The following is a 19,279-nucleotide window of genomic DNA, read 5'->3' on the forward strand; positions in this document are numbered from 1 at the left end:
GCTAATAGATCAGCATTAAGTATTTTGTTCTCTCCTAATTCCATGTATGACTGGCCATCCTGTGAGGTGAGGATGTTGGGTGAGCTTGTAGCTGGTTTTTGATCTACACTGTGTGGTCCTTTATACAGAATAGGGAAGCAGCACATTGCTGTGTATACCTAAACATGTTTAAAAATACATTGTTTGAGAGGAGTTTTGTAGAAACTGGTAAGTAATTATAATATAATGTTTCCATGATTCAGTGCTTACCTCTTGTGAAAATTGCTTAGAGTTGTTTAGTTAGAGTTGATTTGTTTTTTGTATTGAGGCTGGTATTTTCTAAATTGATTCCATGTACATTATGTCTAACCATCCTGTGAGATGGGAGTATTAGATAAATTTATAGCTAGTTTTTTATCTACACTAATATTCCATATAGACTAGGGTAGCAGCGCATTGCTGTGTATACCTAATCTTCTTAATAAAAAAAATCAGTAATAAAGATTTTAAATTATAGTTTGTATTACAAATACAGTACTATATTATCCTTATTAAATCATGTTGACCATGGATCATTAAGATCTCATGTTGATATGTAATACAAGTCATATTTCTTTTGAACTGCTAATCATTCATTAAATTGTGCATTGTCAATTTTTCACTTCCTTGGATATACTGTACAGTACAAAAAAATAGGATAAAAATAAACCAGTAATATTTCTTTCATTATATTTTTCATTTAAATAACTGCATCAATATTTTTACAGCTGACAGGATTTGTTTTCCCATACAGGTGCATTATTTGTTAAAAAAAAATTGGTTTATTGTTACACACAATGGTGCTACATAGCCTTCCCAGCTTGGTGCCTTCTTTTAATACTTACTGATTAAAAAATAAATAATAAATACATTTTATTCAGGAAAAGTACATACAGTTGATTTACAAACATAATGATGGATTTATAGGCAGAGCTAGTACATACAATACCTAAAGCCACTAATACTCATAGCATTTCGGGCAAGGTGTGGGGGGAAAAAAAACACAGACAAACTTAATAGTAATCGGGATTAGGTATAAATTGTGTTGAAAGAAGGAATAAAAAATACAAAAAGGGGGTTAACATAGCATAAATCAGCAATTGCACATGTTGGTGAACAGCGTTGTTTAAAAAATAGCAAGACATGGGTTGACATTTAGGAGGTAAGTTAGGTTACATGGAGTCAATTTGGCAGTACTTGGTTTAACTCTTAAACTGGTTGAGCGAGGTACAGCCTTTGACATGATTCGGGAGGTCATTTCACATTCTGGGTCCCTTGATTTGTAGAGCACTTCTAGTTTGGTTACACACAGCCAAATTGAGTAACAGGAAGAGGTCTTGGACACAAATTTGTTCCATGCTAAATGTAGAGGAATCAGCTGAGTATTCCTCAAATAAAATAAGTTGCCTCAGCTTATAAGGTAAATAAAATAAGTATTTCTCAAATAAGTAGCTGCCTCACCTCACTGCCTTACTGCTACATAGCCTTCCCGGCATGGTGCCTTCTTTTGATAATTACTTGTTCCACACCCAAATTGTATAACAGGAAGAGGTCTTGGACCCCTACTTCCCTCTCTCTTTTTTAATAATCTATATAGTCATAATTATAGCTTTAAGTATTTAATGAATAAAGTTTGACATTTTTACCCTTTTCCTTACCTAACATCATTTGTGCAGCATATTTTTATTTTATGTCTCACCCAGATTTAATTTCAAAATAAAACCAAACTAAATAAATTAGAAATGGGTATGTATAGCTAAGGTACACCCTTACTACTAGGTGAACAGGCGTATTTGGTGATAGTAAATGATCCCATCAGGCAGGGCTCATCACCTTCTCATATTTCATGTTCACCAGTGTTTATTTACTTAATAACTACTGGTATAATATCTTGCTATTATAAAACTAATTCTACTATCATCAAACACATATTTACTTCAAGTTTCAAGCAGAGAATGCATATATAACTAACACGAAGGATTCCTCTTCACTAGATTCACCAGCTATAATATTTTGGTCATGTTCCAATATCATAAATCGATCCCAGTGTTATGTAGTAGAGAAAAAATTACTTATATCCAGTTTACGTAAAGCTACGAGTGGTCGAAACCACACTTAAATCCAGGAATGAACTTACGAAGGTTTTTCCACTCAGGGTAGTTAATTGAATACGGACGTAGCCGCCACGAAGGCGCTAAGATGGAAAACGCTCTTAGCTAAGAGGAAAAACCTTCGTAAGTACCTTCCTGAATCCGGCCCCAGGTCGTGTAACTTTTTGCACATCCTAGTCCATGGGTTAAGGTGCACATCTGTGGTTATCCACAACATTGGTTCGATCGTGCTGTCCTGCTCTAAAGATTATATCATTGATTTATCACATTGTGTACAATATCTTTATACATTTAATATTTTTTATGTTCGACATACAATACTGTGGTGTAAATACTTTCTAATGAAAGGATTCTAAATGGGAAATTGTAAACAATGCCACACCTTAGGGATGGCATGTGACAAAGCTTTATTGTACAGATTTTAATGGACAAGATCCACAGCATTCACCCTTTATTTGTGCACATGATAGGACATACATTTGTGCATAATTTGATGCAGAAATCCCATGGAAAAAGCACTGTTTGAATTTTTTAGTAATATTAATTTAAAATTATCAGTCTTGGAGGAATTCTGCATTATCTAGATGCCAAATTCATTGTACAGGTCACTGGCTAGATTAAAATCCCTATCTTGGACCAGGTTCCCATGTAGTACAAAATCCACTGAATTTATATTCAATATAGTATTGTATAGTGAATATTCTTTGCTTGAGCCAGTGAGCCCAACCACCTTACTGATACATCTCAGCGTAATACTGTAATGGGAAGGAGAGATACTGTATACAGTATAGTAACGGGAGGAACACGCAGTCAACAAGGTAGTACCGATAAAATCCTGATATACCATATAATTCAACATGACAAATGCACTATTGAAAGGAGAAGATAATTATATATTATGGTAAAAGGTTTACTATGAAATACAAAAGTACATATTTAACAATAATACATATGACCTGCATTAATATATATTTTATACACTAAGTATAGTACTGTATAAACTGTTATACATACTGTACTTACAACCTGTAACTATATTTTAGAAATTCTAAATTCTGATACAGTCAAAATAAGAAATTAAGGAATGATATGTTTCCTTTGTAACCATAAAACAACAACTTTGCATAACTAAGCAAAATGGAAGAGGAGGCAATCCTAAAAGAGGAATTAACAATTTACTGTAGAATCTGTCTTTATCCCCATGAACGCCCCTCTGATGGAGTAACCACAACTGAAACCTATTCAGGTAGCCCTATCTTAACATGCTCTTCTGATTTGTCCTCTTTCCTTTATGTCTAAGAATTATTAGCCAGCAGTAACTGGTTGGAGTTAATGTAATTTCATGATCAAAAAGATATTATGCAGTTGATGTCACCTCGAAGAAAACTATAAAATCAGTGCTAGTGACTGATAACTTTGCCTGTCATCCGATCAGGTGACAGCCTGGCTCTACTGAATGGACAGTACTGTACTGTACTCCAAAAGTCTCCCTTCCCCCATACTGACTGCCTACCATTCCACTCCCAATTCCCTTTCACTCTTCTATTTCTAACGTGGTGATCAAGTCTTCCTTTTATGTCTAATATGGAGGCTATCTACTGTACTAATGTGGTTGTCACTCGAGGATCAACTCGTATGGTACTTCATATTCCAGGATATTTCAAGCTTTGACCTTCATGCTATTGCCTTTTACACTGGCATGAATGACATGATAATGTTATGGGACAATACAAATTTGTCCATTTGTTAAAGAAAAAAAAAGACAAGCTGCTTACAAGAAACTTTTGGATGGGAAGTATAACACAAGAATTATATATATTATATGTAAAATTATTTACAGTCTCCGTGGTGTAGTGGTAAGACACTCGCCTGGCGTTCCGCGAGCGCTATGTCATGGGTTCGTATCCTGGCCGGGGAGGATTTACTGGGCGCAATTCCTTAACTGTAGCCTCTGTTTAACGCAACAGTAAAATGTGTACTTGGATGAAAAAAACGATTCTTCGCGGCAGGGGATCGTATTCCAGGGACTTGCCTGAAACGCTACGCGTACTAGTGGCTGTACAAGAATGTAACAACTCTTGTATATATCTCTCTCAAAAAAAAAAAAAAAAAAAAATAGTGCAGGCTACACAAATTAAAAGATTAACAAACCAAGCCATTTTGTAACTCATGCACATCATCAAATGTTGGCACTGTTCCATATTGCACATCATAATACAAACCTGGCACCATTAGCTAGTTTATTAAAACTAAAATTGTCACTGTCATTCAGCAGTACAATTTTAATACAAGTATGGTGAGGCAATTATACATTTCCATTCAACCAAAAACAATCTATAATATAGAACTGTTTATATATTGGACCATGGAGGTGTCATTGGCTGTGGGTTTTGAAGGTAGGACATCACAACTGCAGAAATGGACAACCTGAAATGTTAATATAATTAGTAAATTATTTGTGACAAGCAAATAAAAGTATATTTGTTTAATTATGATAATTTACTTTGAAAATCAGAACTATTAGCCAGTAACAATGGGTTGGATTAATGTAATTTAAATTACATTCAATAACAAAAGACAATTATGCAAGTGTTGTCACCCTTAGGAAAATCATGAAGTCAATGCTATAGTGACTGACAAGTAAGCTCAGAAAACTACTGACAGGGCTCTCCCAAAAATAACAAATCAGAGCAAGAGAGATTGTTGAAACACAGGGAATACAGGGGACATACTCAGCACACAAACACAATAAAGTACATAAATTATTGGGACCATTTGAAGCTCCCAAAATGTACTCTGGAAAGGAGACAAGAGAGGTATCATGTACTGTATACATGGACTGAACTCCAGGTCCAAAATTTGCACAGTATTATAACATAGTGGAGCGAACAATATGGTAGGAAATGCAGAATAGCGCAAGTGAAGAAAAAATGTGCCACAGAAACAGTCATAGAACACTGTATGAATATCCAGGTCCAAAATTTGCACAATATTATAACAGATGCTATATCGATGATGATACTTTTCAAAACGCTTGTGCTCTCTAGAGTGGAGTACTGCTGCACAATGACAGCCCCTTTCAAAGCTGGAGAAATTGCTGACCTGGAGAGTGTGCAGAGATCCTTTACTGCTAGAATCCACTCAGTAAAACATCTAAACTATTGGGACCGACTAAAGAGCCTAAATCTGTTCTCCCTTGAGCGCAGGCGGGAGAAATACATAATAATTTACACGTGGAAAATATTAGAGGGGCTGGTCCCAAACCTGCACACAGAAATAACATCACATGAGACCAGAAGACATGGAAGGATGTGCAGAATACCCCCGTTGAAAAGCGGAGGTGCAACAAGTACTCCGAGAGAGAACTCTATCAACATCAGAGGCCCGAGACTGTTCAACACGCTTCCGCTACACATAAGGGGCATAACTGGCCAACCCCTCACAGTGTTCAAGAGAGAACTGGATAAGCACCTCCAAAGGATACCTGATCAACCAGGCTGTGACTCATACGTCAGGCTGCGAGCAGCCGCGTCCAACAGCCTGGTTGATCAGTTCAGCAACCAAGAGGCCTGGTGGACGACCGGGCCGCGGGGACGCTAAGCCCCGGAAGCACCTCAAGGTAACCTCAAGGTAAGGTAAGGTAGTGGAGCGAACAATATGGTAGGAAATGCAGAATAGCGCAAGTGAAGAATAAAGGTGCCACAGGAACAATCATAGAACACTGTATGAATATCAAAGGACCACGGCTCCTTAATATCCTCACAGCAAATAAAATAAGTATGGCTGGAACAAAAGTATTTCTTCAAGAAAAAATTAGAGTTTCCTGCAAGAAGTGTTGGACTAACTAGATTGTAAGTGGGAATATGGCCCTGCAGGCCACTCCAAGCAACAGTCTACTGGACCAAGATCTTGCACGTCATGCCTGGCCCAGGCCAGGCTTGGAGAAAAATCCCAGAACCCCCTTATCCAGGTACAAATCCAGATCCAGGTAATGAAATGCCCTTTTCAGGCATGTAGTCAATCGCTCACCTCCCAGTCCTGTTCTCTTCCTTATAGAATATTTGGGGGTTCCATTTGGCTCAACGAGCGGGGATGGCAGGCTAGCTGGGACTTTAGGTGACCTGACCCACCATATGATGGTGGTCAGGCACATCATGGTTCAACCTGTCCTCTTGAAAATAACGTCGCTTTTCGTTCGAATGCATGCTATATCCAAAAATGAACGTAATTTGAAATGAAATTGGCTCACGAAAGTGACATACTGTCGCGTTTTCTCTAAGTCCTCTGGCTTACTTGGAAAGGTTAGGAGAGGAAACTTTCATTTAACGTTTTTCATAGCTTTTGAAACTTGAGGACAATTTCCTGCCCTCCTAACCTACGAGAGGACCCTTAACTTACTGTTTTGAAACAAAATCCAAAATTTATTTTAATTTTTTTATTTTTAAATTACGTCCATTTTCGGCCATATAGGCAAACGACCAAATTCAGACGTAATTTGTAAGAGGACAGGTTGCACAGTTAGGGTATTTACCCCGTCGCAATGTTTATTTGCCTTAGTACACCAGGTTTTGGCCTTGTGTAAAGTAAAGTATATGTTAAAATGTGACATGCTATGAGGACAGGTTGTACCTTTATGGGTTTAGTAATATACAAATTTCAGAAGAAAACAAGATAAACCTTTCATGAAGCTGCTGAGCATTTGTTTCGTATCGTCATTGACTCTCGAGTTGGCAAAGCTGATGCAGGAGCAGTATAGCGCAACCCAAGCACACCACTTCAACTGCAAGTAAGAAATAATGAGTTCACTATAGAGTATCATTTATAACAACAATGTCTAAAATTTCTATAATCATAGTTTTAATAATACAGTATTTGGAGGATTAAAATTCATAAAGTGAGTAGAAATCACATTCCTCAATATAAGTATTATAAGATTAAAACCCTAAATAAGAAAATGATCCAAGATAAAGTCTGATATTATTTACTTAAAACATGTACTGTACTATACAGTATATGTGAAAATTAAGCATTGAATACTGTATAATTAAACATCTTTTTCTGGTAGGCCCTTGATTTACCCATCTTCCACCAGATGACAGCCCTGAGGTTACCTGAGGTTTCAATCAACTTGCCTAAAAGGTCAACACTTCAAAAACGAAGGGTGAACAGGAGCACTGTCCAGAGCAAACGATGCACTAGAACCCCTACCCCAGCCAGGAACCAGGAGATATGGATCTACACATGGCCCAAAGCTGGATCCGAAGAACTCAACTGAAGCAGACTGAGGCTAAAATACTGCACTGCCAGCTATCAAAGATTGATCTACCTTCCCTTCCCGCCCAACCACTTGGGCTAGACAGTAGAGCGAAGGCCCATTTTTTTGCAAGCCGGTTTTCAATCCCCGACTGTCCAAGTGGTTGGGCACAATTTCATCCCCATGTCCCATCAAAAATCCTTATATTGATCCCTTCCAAATGCTATATAGTTATAATGATTTAGTGATTTCTCCTAATAATTCCCTTCCCTTCCCTTTCCCTCCAGAAAGTAGAAAGGGTGTAAAAAGAGAGGCAAACCGCAAGGAATGCAACTAAGAAGATTCCTGATGATCTAGAACTGCACGCTGGAAAGCACGACAGGCCGCATATAGTGTAAATATGCAACCACATCCCACAGCAGCAGCTCAAACAACTAGAGCAATGCTATCAAGGCAATCTTTGAAGACAACACAAATGGTGAAACCAGCTGGGAAGAACCCTGCTCTAAACATAATTACACCTGATCAACCAGGCTGTGACTCATACGTCAGGCTGCGAGCAGCCGCATCCAACAGCCTGGTTAATCAGTCCGGCAACCAGGAGGCCTGGTCGACGACCGGGCCGCGGGGACGCTAAGCCCCGGAAGCACCTCAAGGTAACACTGAGAAGAGCTCCAGAGTTGCACAAAAATGGAGACCCTATGCCAAATGGATCTAAAATTTGTGGTCCAACATGATCTATTACAGTATGTACTTATCATTTTGACAATGGCATATGATAGAGCAATCATTGGCAAACAATTCCATTTAAAAATCATAATTACAGTAAATGACAATTATTGGTGGTCCCAACATTTTTTTTTTTTTTTTTTTTTTTTTTTTTTTGAGATATATACAAGAGTTGTTACATTCTTGTACAGCCACTAGTACGCGTAGCGTTTCGGGCAAGTCCTTAATCCTATGGTCCCTGGAATACGATCCCCTGCCGCGAAGAATCGTTTTTTCATCCAAGTACACATTTTACTGTTGCGTTAAACAGAGGCTACAGTTAAGGAATTGCGCCCAGTAAATCCTCCCCGGCCAGGATACGAACCCATGACATAGCGCTCGCGGAACGCCAGGCGAGTGTCTTACCACTACACCACGGAGACTGCTAAATAACATAATGACCAGGATTGGCATAACATAATGACCAGGATTTACACAAACTCAACCATTCTTGACATAAATCCCAGTAAATTGAGGGTACCGGAAGTATAGTCGAGTTCGCTCTTGACTCGCAATCTAGAATTCTGGGTTCAAATCCCAGGCAAGATAGAAATGGCGGGTGTGTATCCTATCACCTAATGTACCTGTTCACCTAGCAGGAAATAGGTACCCAAAAGTCAGTCAGCTTATTGTGGGGTTGCATACTGGGGAGGGTCAGTAATTAGACCCTAGGGATAGGGGGGAAAGGGGGGGGGGAACCTGGATACAAACCTAACATGTACTGTATGTATAACCTGGCTGCCAGTCCTCCAACACAATGAATTATTATTATTAATAAATTATTCGCAAAAAATTCTTTTATGATGCATCTTGATTATGGCATATGATACTGATCACGGATAATTTGGTATTAAAATTATAGATGTACACACACACAACTTTATTGAAACCAAACATTCAAAAGGAGAGAACTTTTTCACCAAGCTTGAGAGAGGAAATGAGGAAGGGATAGTCTCACACCCTCCCTCCCTCTTCCCCCATGCCCAGCATTCAGCCGACTGCTGTTGCTTTGTCACACTTTTGGCTCACTTCACGCTCATGCCATAAATTTTTCAGTGAAGTGAAAATGTATATTGACTTAATTACAATCTTCGGCACAATAACTACCGAATAATGGACATCCATGTTAGTCACAAGGGTTGAGTTGACGGTTCTCCAACCTCCTATCAATTAAAAAACTAGAAAGATCAGACCTATGTGACAGGTATTGAAGTATTATTAGTGTGACTCCAACTGTACACACAGAAGATGATGCAAGGCACCAACATGGCACACGAGTCAGAATCAGACATAACACACACTAAAATACCCAGCAACGGGCCTGGCCACGTGGACCGAGTCCCAAGCAGTACTGATGTAATGGCAACTCAAAAGGAGAAGCCCTGACTAGGACAACACCCAGAATCTTGAAAAATATTACTGGTGGGAATGGGTAATACAAACTAGCTACAAGGCAGAGAGTTGAGAAACTAAATCAGAATGAATGAACAGCTAAGGGCACACAAGATGGGTGCCTTAAACTGACAAGTGAAGCATGAATATAAACAATACCTAAAGCATGGCTCCCACAGAAAATGTTCCCATGAATGTCAACATCACTTACATACAATATACAGTAGTTCATAAAATATGAGTTGAAAACAAAAAAAACTGAGCAAGCTAGTGCCAGGATGAATAGGGATGATAGTGGTAGACAATAGGGATGATACCGTGGGCTTCAGAACAGACCCTATAATGCCAGAAACCCAAAACTTACTCTCATCATTAGACCACACATGCTGAAGATCATGCCTAGTACATTCATGTAGTCAGTAGTTGGATCTTCACCAGGGGCCCCTGGAGTCCCTTGTGCTGATGGTTTGTACCTGTCAATGGTCAAATTACATTATATTGCAGTTGGTATGTATAAAAATGTAATATTAATGTATTATTATTACTGTATCAGTAAGGTGTTATTGATCAAACAAGTAACATTAAAGCATGAGTGAGAAGGCAAATAAAATGAATTCAATAAACACAGGTTTTATAATTCTCTTTGCAAGAAGTGATTAGTTATGGAAAATCAGGAGGCAAGATGAGAGAACATATTACAAATACAAACAACAATGAAGTTCAATAATTACTGTACACAAACCCTCACAAAAGTAACATTATTTGAAAAAAAAAATACAGCACTGAATGTAATGAAACACCATTTTCTGGGTGAGCCCAGAGGCTCCCTGGAGCCTACAAGGCTCTCCACAGAAAAGATTTTGAAAAGTTTTTTACTTGTATCGTACTTAAGTATGATTTCCCATTGGGACAAAGCCAGTTAGGTTTATCAAGGTCCCCTCTAGGCCAACTACTAGTCTTTCCCAAGATGCAACCAACAATAGTTGCCCAACTCCTAGGTGCTTATTTACCGCTAGGTGAACACAGGCATCGGGCAAAAGCAAACGTGCCAAACGTCCCTGTCCTGCGGCAGAAATCAATCCCAAATGTTTCAATTGCGAGCTGACTGTGTTGACCACTACACTACAGTATTTTGAGGTTATCTTGAGACGATTTCGGGGCTTAGCGTCCCCGTGGCTCAATCCTCGACCAGGCCTCCTTTTTGTTACACCCCCCCAGGAAGCAGCCAGTAGCAGCTGTCTAACTCTCAGGTACTTATTTACTGCTAGGTAACAGGGGCATCAGGGTGAAAGAAACTGCCCATTTGTTTCCACCTCCACTGGGGATCAAACCCGGAACCTTAGGAATACAAATCCGGAGCGCTGTCCACTCAGCCGTTAGGCCCCCCCCCTGACACTACAATATTATTCACTACAATGGGTTATTTGTACAAATGAATCGCCATTATCTGTACATTCTTGTAAAGCCACTAACATGCATAGCATTTTAGGCAAATCTTAAAGCTAACGCAAAATTTGCAGTGAATTTTAAATTATTGTACAAGGGAAACAGTTAATCTTAAGAGAACAAATCTACAAGGGGCTGTGACGAGGATTCGAACTTGCGTCCAAGAGCATCCCAGACGCTGCCTTAATCGACTGAGCTACAACATGGTATAAGAATTGCAACCAGAAATTCTTCTGAATTTACTTGGATCCTGCAGCCTCTCCGAGAGACAAACCAGGATTTTACACAACTCCCCCCATGCACTCGAGCTATGTCAATAGGCCGTTCTACCTCTTCGCCCTTACTTCATTATACACAAATCACAATAGCGTGACATCTAAGCTAAGCTAATTGTTAAGCGAGAGGTAAGGTAGTAATAAGGGTGATGAGAAATTATGTTGATGGAGTGCATTTGTAGATAGTACAGCACTAGATGAGTAATTAGCACAATGTGGGATACTAAAGTGAAGACATTGGGTTAGGAAATTCCACACATTTGGTCTCTATATAGAGACCTGCATAGAGAATCTTAGAGATATTTCAGCAGTGATGTTCATGCAGAACATCACAAACATTCTTATTTCATACAATTCGGAAGTTTAAAATCTGAGTTAGTATTAAGGAACAGAGCTTTGCAAGTGTTTATAATGTGAAGAGAATGAAGAGTACGGATTAAATGTTTAGTATGTCCAGGGGTTTGAGCAAAGAGGCTGTATGTTGTCTGAAAACAGAATTTATTATAGTTGAGGGTATCACAGTGTAATCAACTCTCATACCAGGAACAGTTGAGGGCCACAGCACTAACAACACTTCAAACCAGACATGACTTAGCAGACCTCATTGAAATTTTAAAATACTGAACAATTTGGAGGATGTTGATCCAGATAATGTCTTATAAAAGCTCAACAAACCACAACATAGGACTGAAAACAAGAGATGCCTTTTACCCCCATACGGTTATAAACCCATGGAACTGCCTACCTGCCAAGCATAATTGCCCAAACTCTTACATTTTAAAATCCAACTGGAAAAAAATAATCAAGGCAAATGAGGGGACTTTGGACAAGCTTTTCTGTTCTCGTCGAGGCCACTAATACGTTAGTGGCCCTCAGGTAAAGTCAGGTAAAAATCGGTTGCCTTCCCCCTTGACTCCAATTGGGGATCCTGGGTTCAATTCCCAGTCAGGACAGATATGGCTGGGCACATTTCCTTTCACCTAATTCTGCTGTTCACCTAGCAGTAAACAGGTACTCGGAAATTAAACAACTGTTGTGGGTAGGATGATATAAATACTGTACTTTGTAAAGAAAACCAGATACAGTACTGTAATAACAAAATATATTTAAATTAAGATTATAGTGCATTTTAAAATCTGGTTATGTGGTCGCTGATGGAGAGTTTCCATAAATACGTAACTAACATGAAACTGGCCGCTAACAGTTTCATGTCAATGGCTGCTTAGGCCAGCTGCATTTAGTTCAATAAACATTTTTGTATATTACCTGTTGATGGTTTTAACAGTTCTTCACACACAGCCTGGCCTTTATACGGGTCATGAAAGGTCTACCAGAACCTAGTGAGTTACTTGAAACACCTAACATTTTTATGCAAACTTTGTACAAAATTATTAATTACTACTATACACTGATAACACAACTGTTGTTTTCCAATAGTTGTGTTAGTCCTACATTGCTTTTTTATCACTAGTAAAACGGTCTGTAATAATGTGTCACCCTGTACACATAACTGTTCACCAATGGATTGGAAAATTTACCTAACCTTACCCAGGCTAACTCAAACCAACCAAGCCTAACACAGCCTAATCTTGGCTAATACATCCTAACGTATCAAACTTATGGATGGTACTTTTTGGACATGAAATAATTCGACGATGCTCGTTTTCCCGTTTGTTAAAACTGTATACACTATACTGCTATGGTAGGATGTATTAGCTTAGGTGAAGCTGTACTGGACTCCATTGGTTTGGGTTAGGTTGATTCTTGGTTTGGTTAGTTTAGGTTGGGTTGAGCTAGGTTATCTTGAGATGATTTCGGGGCTTAGCGTCCCCGCGGCCCGGTCCTCAATCAGGCCTCCTTTTTTTGTTACACCCCCACCAGGAAGCAGCCCGTAGCAACTGTAACTCCCAGGTACCTATTTACTGCTAGGTAACAGGGGCATCAGGATGAAAAACATTTTGCCCATTTGTCTCTGCCTTCACCGGGGATCGAACCCGGAAACCCTAGGTTAGATAGGTTTTAACATTTGTTTGTGAGTCATCGTGTATGTGGTATGACTTGTATCTGATTTAATATGGTCTTATCTGTCAAAACTAAAAATTAAGTAAAAATCTTATATACCTTCTTGTATATAAATAAATGAGTTTTGTTTAACCCTCGCCATTTCTTTTCAAACTCCAAACAAAATGGGAGTAAAAATCATTTCAACAAGGCTAGTTTTCTGATAAAAATGTACTACTAAGTTAGACTTGTTATGTTATATGGATTAGGTTGTTTTATCATTAATCATTATCGTTTTAAGTCTGCTAACTAAGCATCTTGTATACGTAATGACCTATACCCCCTACAGCAAAAATACCGAACTATAATACCCTAAATCCCACCCATATAGGTGTACAGACAAGTAATTCTTTAAACATCACACCAAAGCATTGTACAGAGACAAGAAAACCCATGCCTATATAAGAACGAATTGTCCATATGATGACCTACCTAACTTCCTCCCCCACACACACACAGATCCTCATCATTACACAATAATAACATCTTGCACTACAATATCCCCCCTACATTCTTCTTCTTGTTGATAGTAGGTGCAGTTTGCATGAAGGGTTTGTCCTCCCGATGACTGCACCAGTACTGATGTTGTTAGACGCGTTTATGTTGAAGATGATCGGAGCTACCAAGGTGCTTGTTGCTTTGTGCTGTAGATAGAGGAACGGTGATTAAAACAGAGGTGTGTGTTAGAGGAGACTTGCCGCACCGTAGGGCGTGTGTTGTGTTTATGGCGTCAGCTGATCCTTGGTGGTGCGACGAGGTAGTTGTTTTCTGTGTTTAGCTGTTGGTGGCGCCAGGTATAAATGTGGCGCGGGTCAGATGTGACCCAATTTGTTGGTCGATTGGAGATATTTAGCCAGTGCTTTGACTATTTGGTATTTTTCTTGTGACGAGTGGTCACCGCCTCCTAATATATGAGGAGGCGGTGTAGTAGTGGGGTGTAGGCTCCCCCTACATTCACTTACCTAACAATCTTATCCACTCTCCGTGGGTCAGAGCTGTTGTTTGACGTCTGCATTTTGAGTGGGAATGTTGCTGGCGAGCTGCTCCTGAATGTCGTCTGCTGGTCCACAACAGTGCTGGTGGAGGCCGAGGGTTCCGGGCCACGGGGACCTCGGTTGCCAGATCCAAACTGCGGTAAGTACCGAATTTGTAATAAGAGTAATATATATATATATATTATATATAATGTATATATTGTTAAATATGACCGAAAAGGTAAGATTAATAATTCTACCACGAATTTTCTCAATATTTCTTATGTTTCTTTTATACTGTGGATGGTAAATGAAAAATCAATTCTCCAAAATTCATTTTTATTTCTAGTCTGACGCGAGGCTTGAACGCGTTTCGTAATAACTTGTTACATTTCAGAGACTTTAGTTTATACACACACAACTGTAACCTGAGAACACTAAACAGAGTTTTACTTATGCTAACATTAAACAGCTTGTCTTATATACTCGCATTTGGGTGAGGTGATGTGTTGCAACAGTTTTGGAAGAGGTGAACAAACTTTTGAACAACGCAGAACACGGAACAATGGGTATAAATTGGATAAATGAGAGGGAAGAACGGAAGTAACTGCAAAGGGCCTATTGACCCATACTTCCTCTTGATGCTTCTATATTGGTACGGAGTCTTGAAGTGGGTAGAATATAGTTGTGCATCAATTGGCTGTTGATTGCTGGTGTTGACTTCTGATGTGTAGTGCCTCACAGATGTCAAGCTGCCTGCTATCGCTGTATCTATCGATGATTTCTGTGTTGTTTGTTAAGACTTCTCTGGTGATGGCCTGGTTGTGGGAAGAGATATATTTCTTAATGGAGCCCTGTTGCTTATGCATTGTTAATCGCCTGGAAGAGATGTTGTTGTCTTGCCTATATACTAAAGTTCTTTGAGGCTTACAGTCCCCAAGTGGGCATTCAAAGGTATAGACGACGTTAGTCTCCTTTAAGGCGTTCTGCTTTGTGTCAGGAGAGTTTTTCATGAGTAGGTTGGCTGTTTTTTGGTTTTATAGTAAATTGTCAATTGTATCTTCTGATTTTTGTCTGTAGGGATAACGTTCCTATTAACAATATCTTTCAGGACCCTTTCCTCCGTTTTATGAGCTGTGGAAAAGAAGTTCCTGTAAAATAGTCTAATAGGGGGTACAGGTGTTGTGTTAGTTGACTCTTCAGAGGTTGCATGGTGTTTCACCTTCCTTTTTATGATGTCTTCACGAAACCATTGGAGAAGCCGTTGTTGACTAGGACCTGCCTTACCCTACAGAGTTCTTCATCGACTTGCTTCCATCCTAAAGCTGCGGCTTAGAGCACGGTCGACATAAGCGTAGACAACATTCCCCTTGTACTTGTCTGGGCAGCCAACTCTATGCCCTACCAAGAACCCACCCGAAGCCGGACAGACACCCACCTGGAGCCCGAACAGTCACCCACCCGGAGCCCGCCAGCTGAGTGAAACCAGGGCCCGCCAGTTGAATGAACTGGAACCCATCAGTGGAGTACCTGGAGCCTGCCCCGAGCCCGACCAAGAACCCACCCAGAGCCCTACCGAGAACCCACCCCGATCCCTACAGAGAACCCACCCCAAGCCCTACAGAGAACCCACCCTGAGCCCGACCAAGAACCTACCCCGAGCCTACAGAGGTACCCCAAGCCCGAGAGCCCACCCCGAGCTTGACACCGAGAGCCAACCCTAAGCCCTACCAAGAACCCACCCCCAAGCCCTACCAAGAACCCAGCCCCAAGACCTACCAAGAACCCAGCCCCAAGACCTACCAAGAACCCAGCCCCAAGACCTACCAATAACCCACCCCCAAGCCCTACCAAGAACCCACCCGAAGCCGGACTGACACCCACCTGGAGCCCGAACAGTCCAAACACCCAGAGCCCGAACAGTCAAACACCCGGAGCCCGCCAGTTTAGTAAACCAGAGCCCGCCAGTTGAGTGAACCGGAGCCCGCCAGTTGAGTGAACTGGAACCCGTCAGTTGAGTACCTGGAGCCCGCCCCGAGCCCTACCGAGAACCCACCCTGAGCCCGACCAAGAACCTACCCCGAGCCCTACAGAGGTTCCTTAAGCCAGAGAGCCTATCCCGATCCCGAAAGAGCCCACCCCGAGCCTGACCGGGAGCCAACCCCAAACCCTATCAAGAACCCACCCCAAGCCCTACCAAGAACCCACCCCCAAGCCCTACCAAGAACCCAGCCCTAATACCTACCAAGAACCCACCCCAAGCCCTACCAAGAACCCACCCGAAGCTGGACAGACACCCACCTGGAGCCCGAACAGTCACCCACCCGGAGCCCGACCAGTCAAACACCCGGAGCCCGCCAGTTTAGTAAACCGGAGCCCGCCAGTTGAGTGAACCGGAGCCCGCCAGTTGAGTGAACTGGAACCCGTCAGTTGAGTACCTGGAGCCCGCCCCGAGCCCTACCGAGAACCCACCCTGAGCCCGACCAAGAACCTACCCCGAGCCCTACAGAGGTTCCCCAAGCCCGAGAGCCTATCCCGATCCCAAAAGAGCCCACCCCGAGCCCTACCGAGAACCCACCCCCCAAGCCCTACCGAGAACCCACCCCCCAAGCCCTACCAAGAACCCACCCCCAAGCCCTACCAAAACCCACCCCAAAGCCCTACCAAGAACCCAGCCCTAATACCTACCAAGAACCCACCCCAAGCCCTACCAAGAACCCACCCGAAGCTGGACAGACACCCACCTGGAGCCCGAACAGTCACCCACCCGGAGCCTGACCAGTCAAACACCCGGAGCCCGCCAGTTTAGTAAACCGGAGCCCGCCAGTTGAGTGAACCGGAGCCCGCCAGTTGAGTGAACTGGAACCCGTCAGTTGAGTACCTGGAGCCCGCCCCGAGCCCTACCGAGAACCCACCCTGAGCCCGACCAAGAACCTACCCCGAGCCCTACAGAGGTTCCCCAAGCCCGAGAGCCTATCCCGATCCCGAAAGAGCCCACCCCGAGCCCTACCGAGAACCCACCATCCAAGCCCTACCGAGAACCCACCCCCAAGCCCTACCGAGAACCCACCCCCCAAGCCCTACCAAAACCCACCCCCAAGCCCTACCAAGAACCCAGCCCTAATACCTACCAAGAACCCACCCCAAGCCCTACCAAGAACCCACCCGAAGCTGGACAGACACCCACCTGGAGCCCGAACAGTCACCCTCCCGGAGCCCGACCAGTCAAACACCCGGAGCCCGCCAGTTTAGTAAACCGGAGCCCGCCAGTTGAGTGAACCGGAGCCCGCCAGTTGAGTGAACTGGAACCCGTCAGTTGAGTACCTGGAGCCCGTCCCGAGCCCTACCGAGAACCCACCTTGAGCCCGACCAATAACCTACCCCGAGCCCTACAGAGGTTCCCCAAGCCCGAGAGCCTATCCCGATCCCGAAAGAACCCACCCCGACCCCTACCGAGAACCCACCCCCCAAGCCCTACCGAGAACCCACCCCCCCAAGCCCTACCGAGAACCCACCCCCCCAAGCCCTACCGAGAACCCACCCCCCCCAAGCCCTACCGAGAACCCCCCCCAAGCCCTACCGAGAACCCACCCCCCCCAAGCCCTACCCGAGAACCCCCCCCCCCAAGCCCTACAGAGAACCCCCCCCCAAGCCCTACCGAGAACCCCACCCCCCAAGCCCTACCGAGAACCCACTTCCCCAAGCCCTACCGAGAACCCACCCCCCCAAGCCCTACCGAGAACCCACCCCCCAAACCCTACGAGAACCCACCCCCCAAGCCCTACCGAGAACCCAGCCCAAAGCCCTACCGAGAACCCAGCCCAAAGCCCTACCGAGAACCCAGCCCCAATACCTACCAAGAACTCACCCCAAGCCCTACCAATAACCCACCCGAAGCTGGGACAGGACACCCACCTGGAGCCCGAACAGTCACCCACCCGGAGCCCGACCAGTCAAACACCCGGAGCCCGCCAGTTTAGTAAACCGGAGCCCGCCAGTTGAGTGAACCGGAGCCCGCCAGTTGAGTGAACTGGAACCCGTCAGTTGAGTACCCTGGAGCCTGCCCCGAGCCCTACCGAGAACCCACCCTGAGCCCGACCAAGAACCTACCCCGAGCCCTACAGAGGTTCCCAAGCCGAGAGCCTATCCCGATCCCGAAAGAGCCCACCCCGAGCCTGACCGGGAACCAACCCCAAACCCTACCAAGAACCCACCCCAAGCCCTACCAAGAACCCACCCTCAAGTCCTACCAAGAACCCACCCCAAGCCCTACAAAGAACCCTGCCCTAATACCTACCAAGAACCCACCCCAAGCCCTACCAAGAACCCACCCGAAGCTGGACAGACACCACCTGGAGCCCGAACAGTCACCCACCCGGAGCCCGACCAGTCAAACACCCGGAGCCCGCCAGTTTAGTAAACCGGAGCCCGCCAGTTGAGTGAACCGGAGCCCGCCAGTTGAGTGAACTGGAACCCGTCAGTGAGTACCTGGAGCCCGCCCGAGCCCTACCGAGAACCCACCCTGAGCCCGACCAAGAACCTACCCCAAGCCCTACAGAGGTTCCCAAAGCCCGAGAGCCTATCCCGATCCCGAAAGAGCCCACCCCGAGCCCTACCGAGAACCCACCCCCCAAGCCCTACCAAGAACCCACCACCCAAGCCCTACCGAGAACCCACCCCCCAAGCCCTACCGAGAAACCCAGCCCCAAGCCCTACCGAGAACCCAGCCCCAAGCCCTACCGAGAACCCAGCCCCAAGCCCTACCGAGAACCCAGCCCCAAGTCCTACCGAGAACCCAGCCCCAAGCCCTACCGAGAACCCAGCCCCAAGCCCTACCGAGAACCCAGCCCCAAGCCCTACCGAGAACCCAGCTCCAAGGCCTACCGAGAACTCAGCCCCAAGCCCTACCGAGAACCCACCCCCAAGCCCTACTGAGAACCCACCCCAAGCCCTACCGAGAACCCACCCCAAGCCCTACCG

At 43.7% G+C, this 19,279-nt stretch overlaps 1 protein-coding gene and 1 long non-coding RNA gene across 3 annotated transcripts; one reads left to right on the forward strand and one right to left on the reverse strand.

Moving 5' to 3' along the window:
- Window positions 1-691: 691 nt before the first annotated feature.
- Window positions 692-14,454, reverse strand: LOC138369764 (protein Asterix-like). Of its 2 annotated transcripts, none has more exons than XM_069333259.1 (4): window positions 14,288-14,454; window positions 9,908-10,016; window positions 6,807-6,909; window positions 692-4,556 (listed from the first exon to the last, which is right to left on the reverse strand). In XM_069333259.1, exons 1-4 carry the CDS (start codon window positions 14,338-14,340, stop codon window positions 4,534-4,536), a joined length of 288 nt encoding a protein of 95 aa, XP_069189360.1. In that variant the 5' UTR covers window positions 14,341-14,454; the 3' UTR covers window positions 692-4,533. The 2 variants fall into 2 exon arrangements, with proteins under 2 accessions (XP_069189360.1, XP_069189361.1); XM_069333260.1 differs by lacking the exon at window positions 14,288-14,454 and adding an exon at window positions 13,836-14,009.
- Window positions 6,789-9,425, forward strand: LOC123764949 (uncharacterized). The gene is made up of 2 exons (XR_006773650.2): window positions 6,789-6,915; window positions 7,222-9,425. It is a non-coding gene; the product is annotated as an uncharacterized lncRNA (long non-coding RNA).
- Window positions 14,455-19,279: the final 4,825 nt, after the last annotated feature.

The sequence above is a fragment of the Procambarus clarkii genome, chromosome 29 (assembly GCF_040958095.1).
Source record: "Procambarus clarkii isolate CNS0578487 chromosome 29, FALCON_Pclarkii_2.0, whole genome shotgun sequence".
NCBI lineage: Eukaryota > Metazoa > Arthropoda > Malacostraca > Decapoda > Cambaridae > Procambarus > Procambarus clarkii.

Coding starts and splice junctions, on each gene's coding strand:
- LOC138369764 (XM_069333259.1), bottom strand. CDS start 14,340: ATGCAGACGTCAAACAACAGCTCTGACCCACGGAGAGTGGATAAGATT. Junction 10,017..14,287: donor AGAGTGGATAAGATTGTTAG/GTAAGTGAATGT, acceptor GACCATTGACAG/GTACAAACCATCAGCACAAG. Junction 4,557..6,806: donor GCTCAGCAGCTTCATGAAAG/GTTTATCTTGTT, acceptor TTAACATTTCAG/GTTGTCCATTTCTGCAGTTG.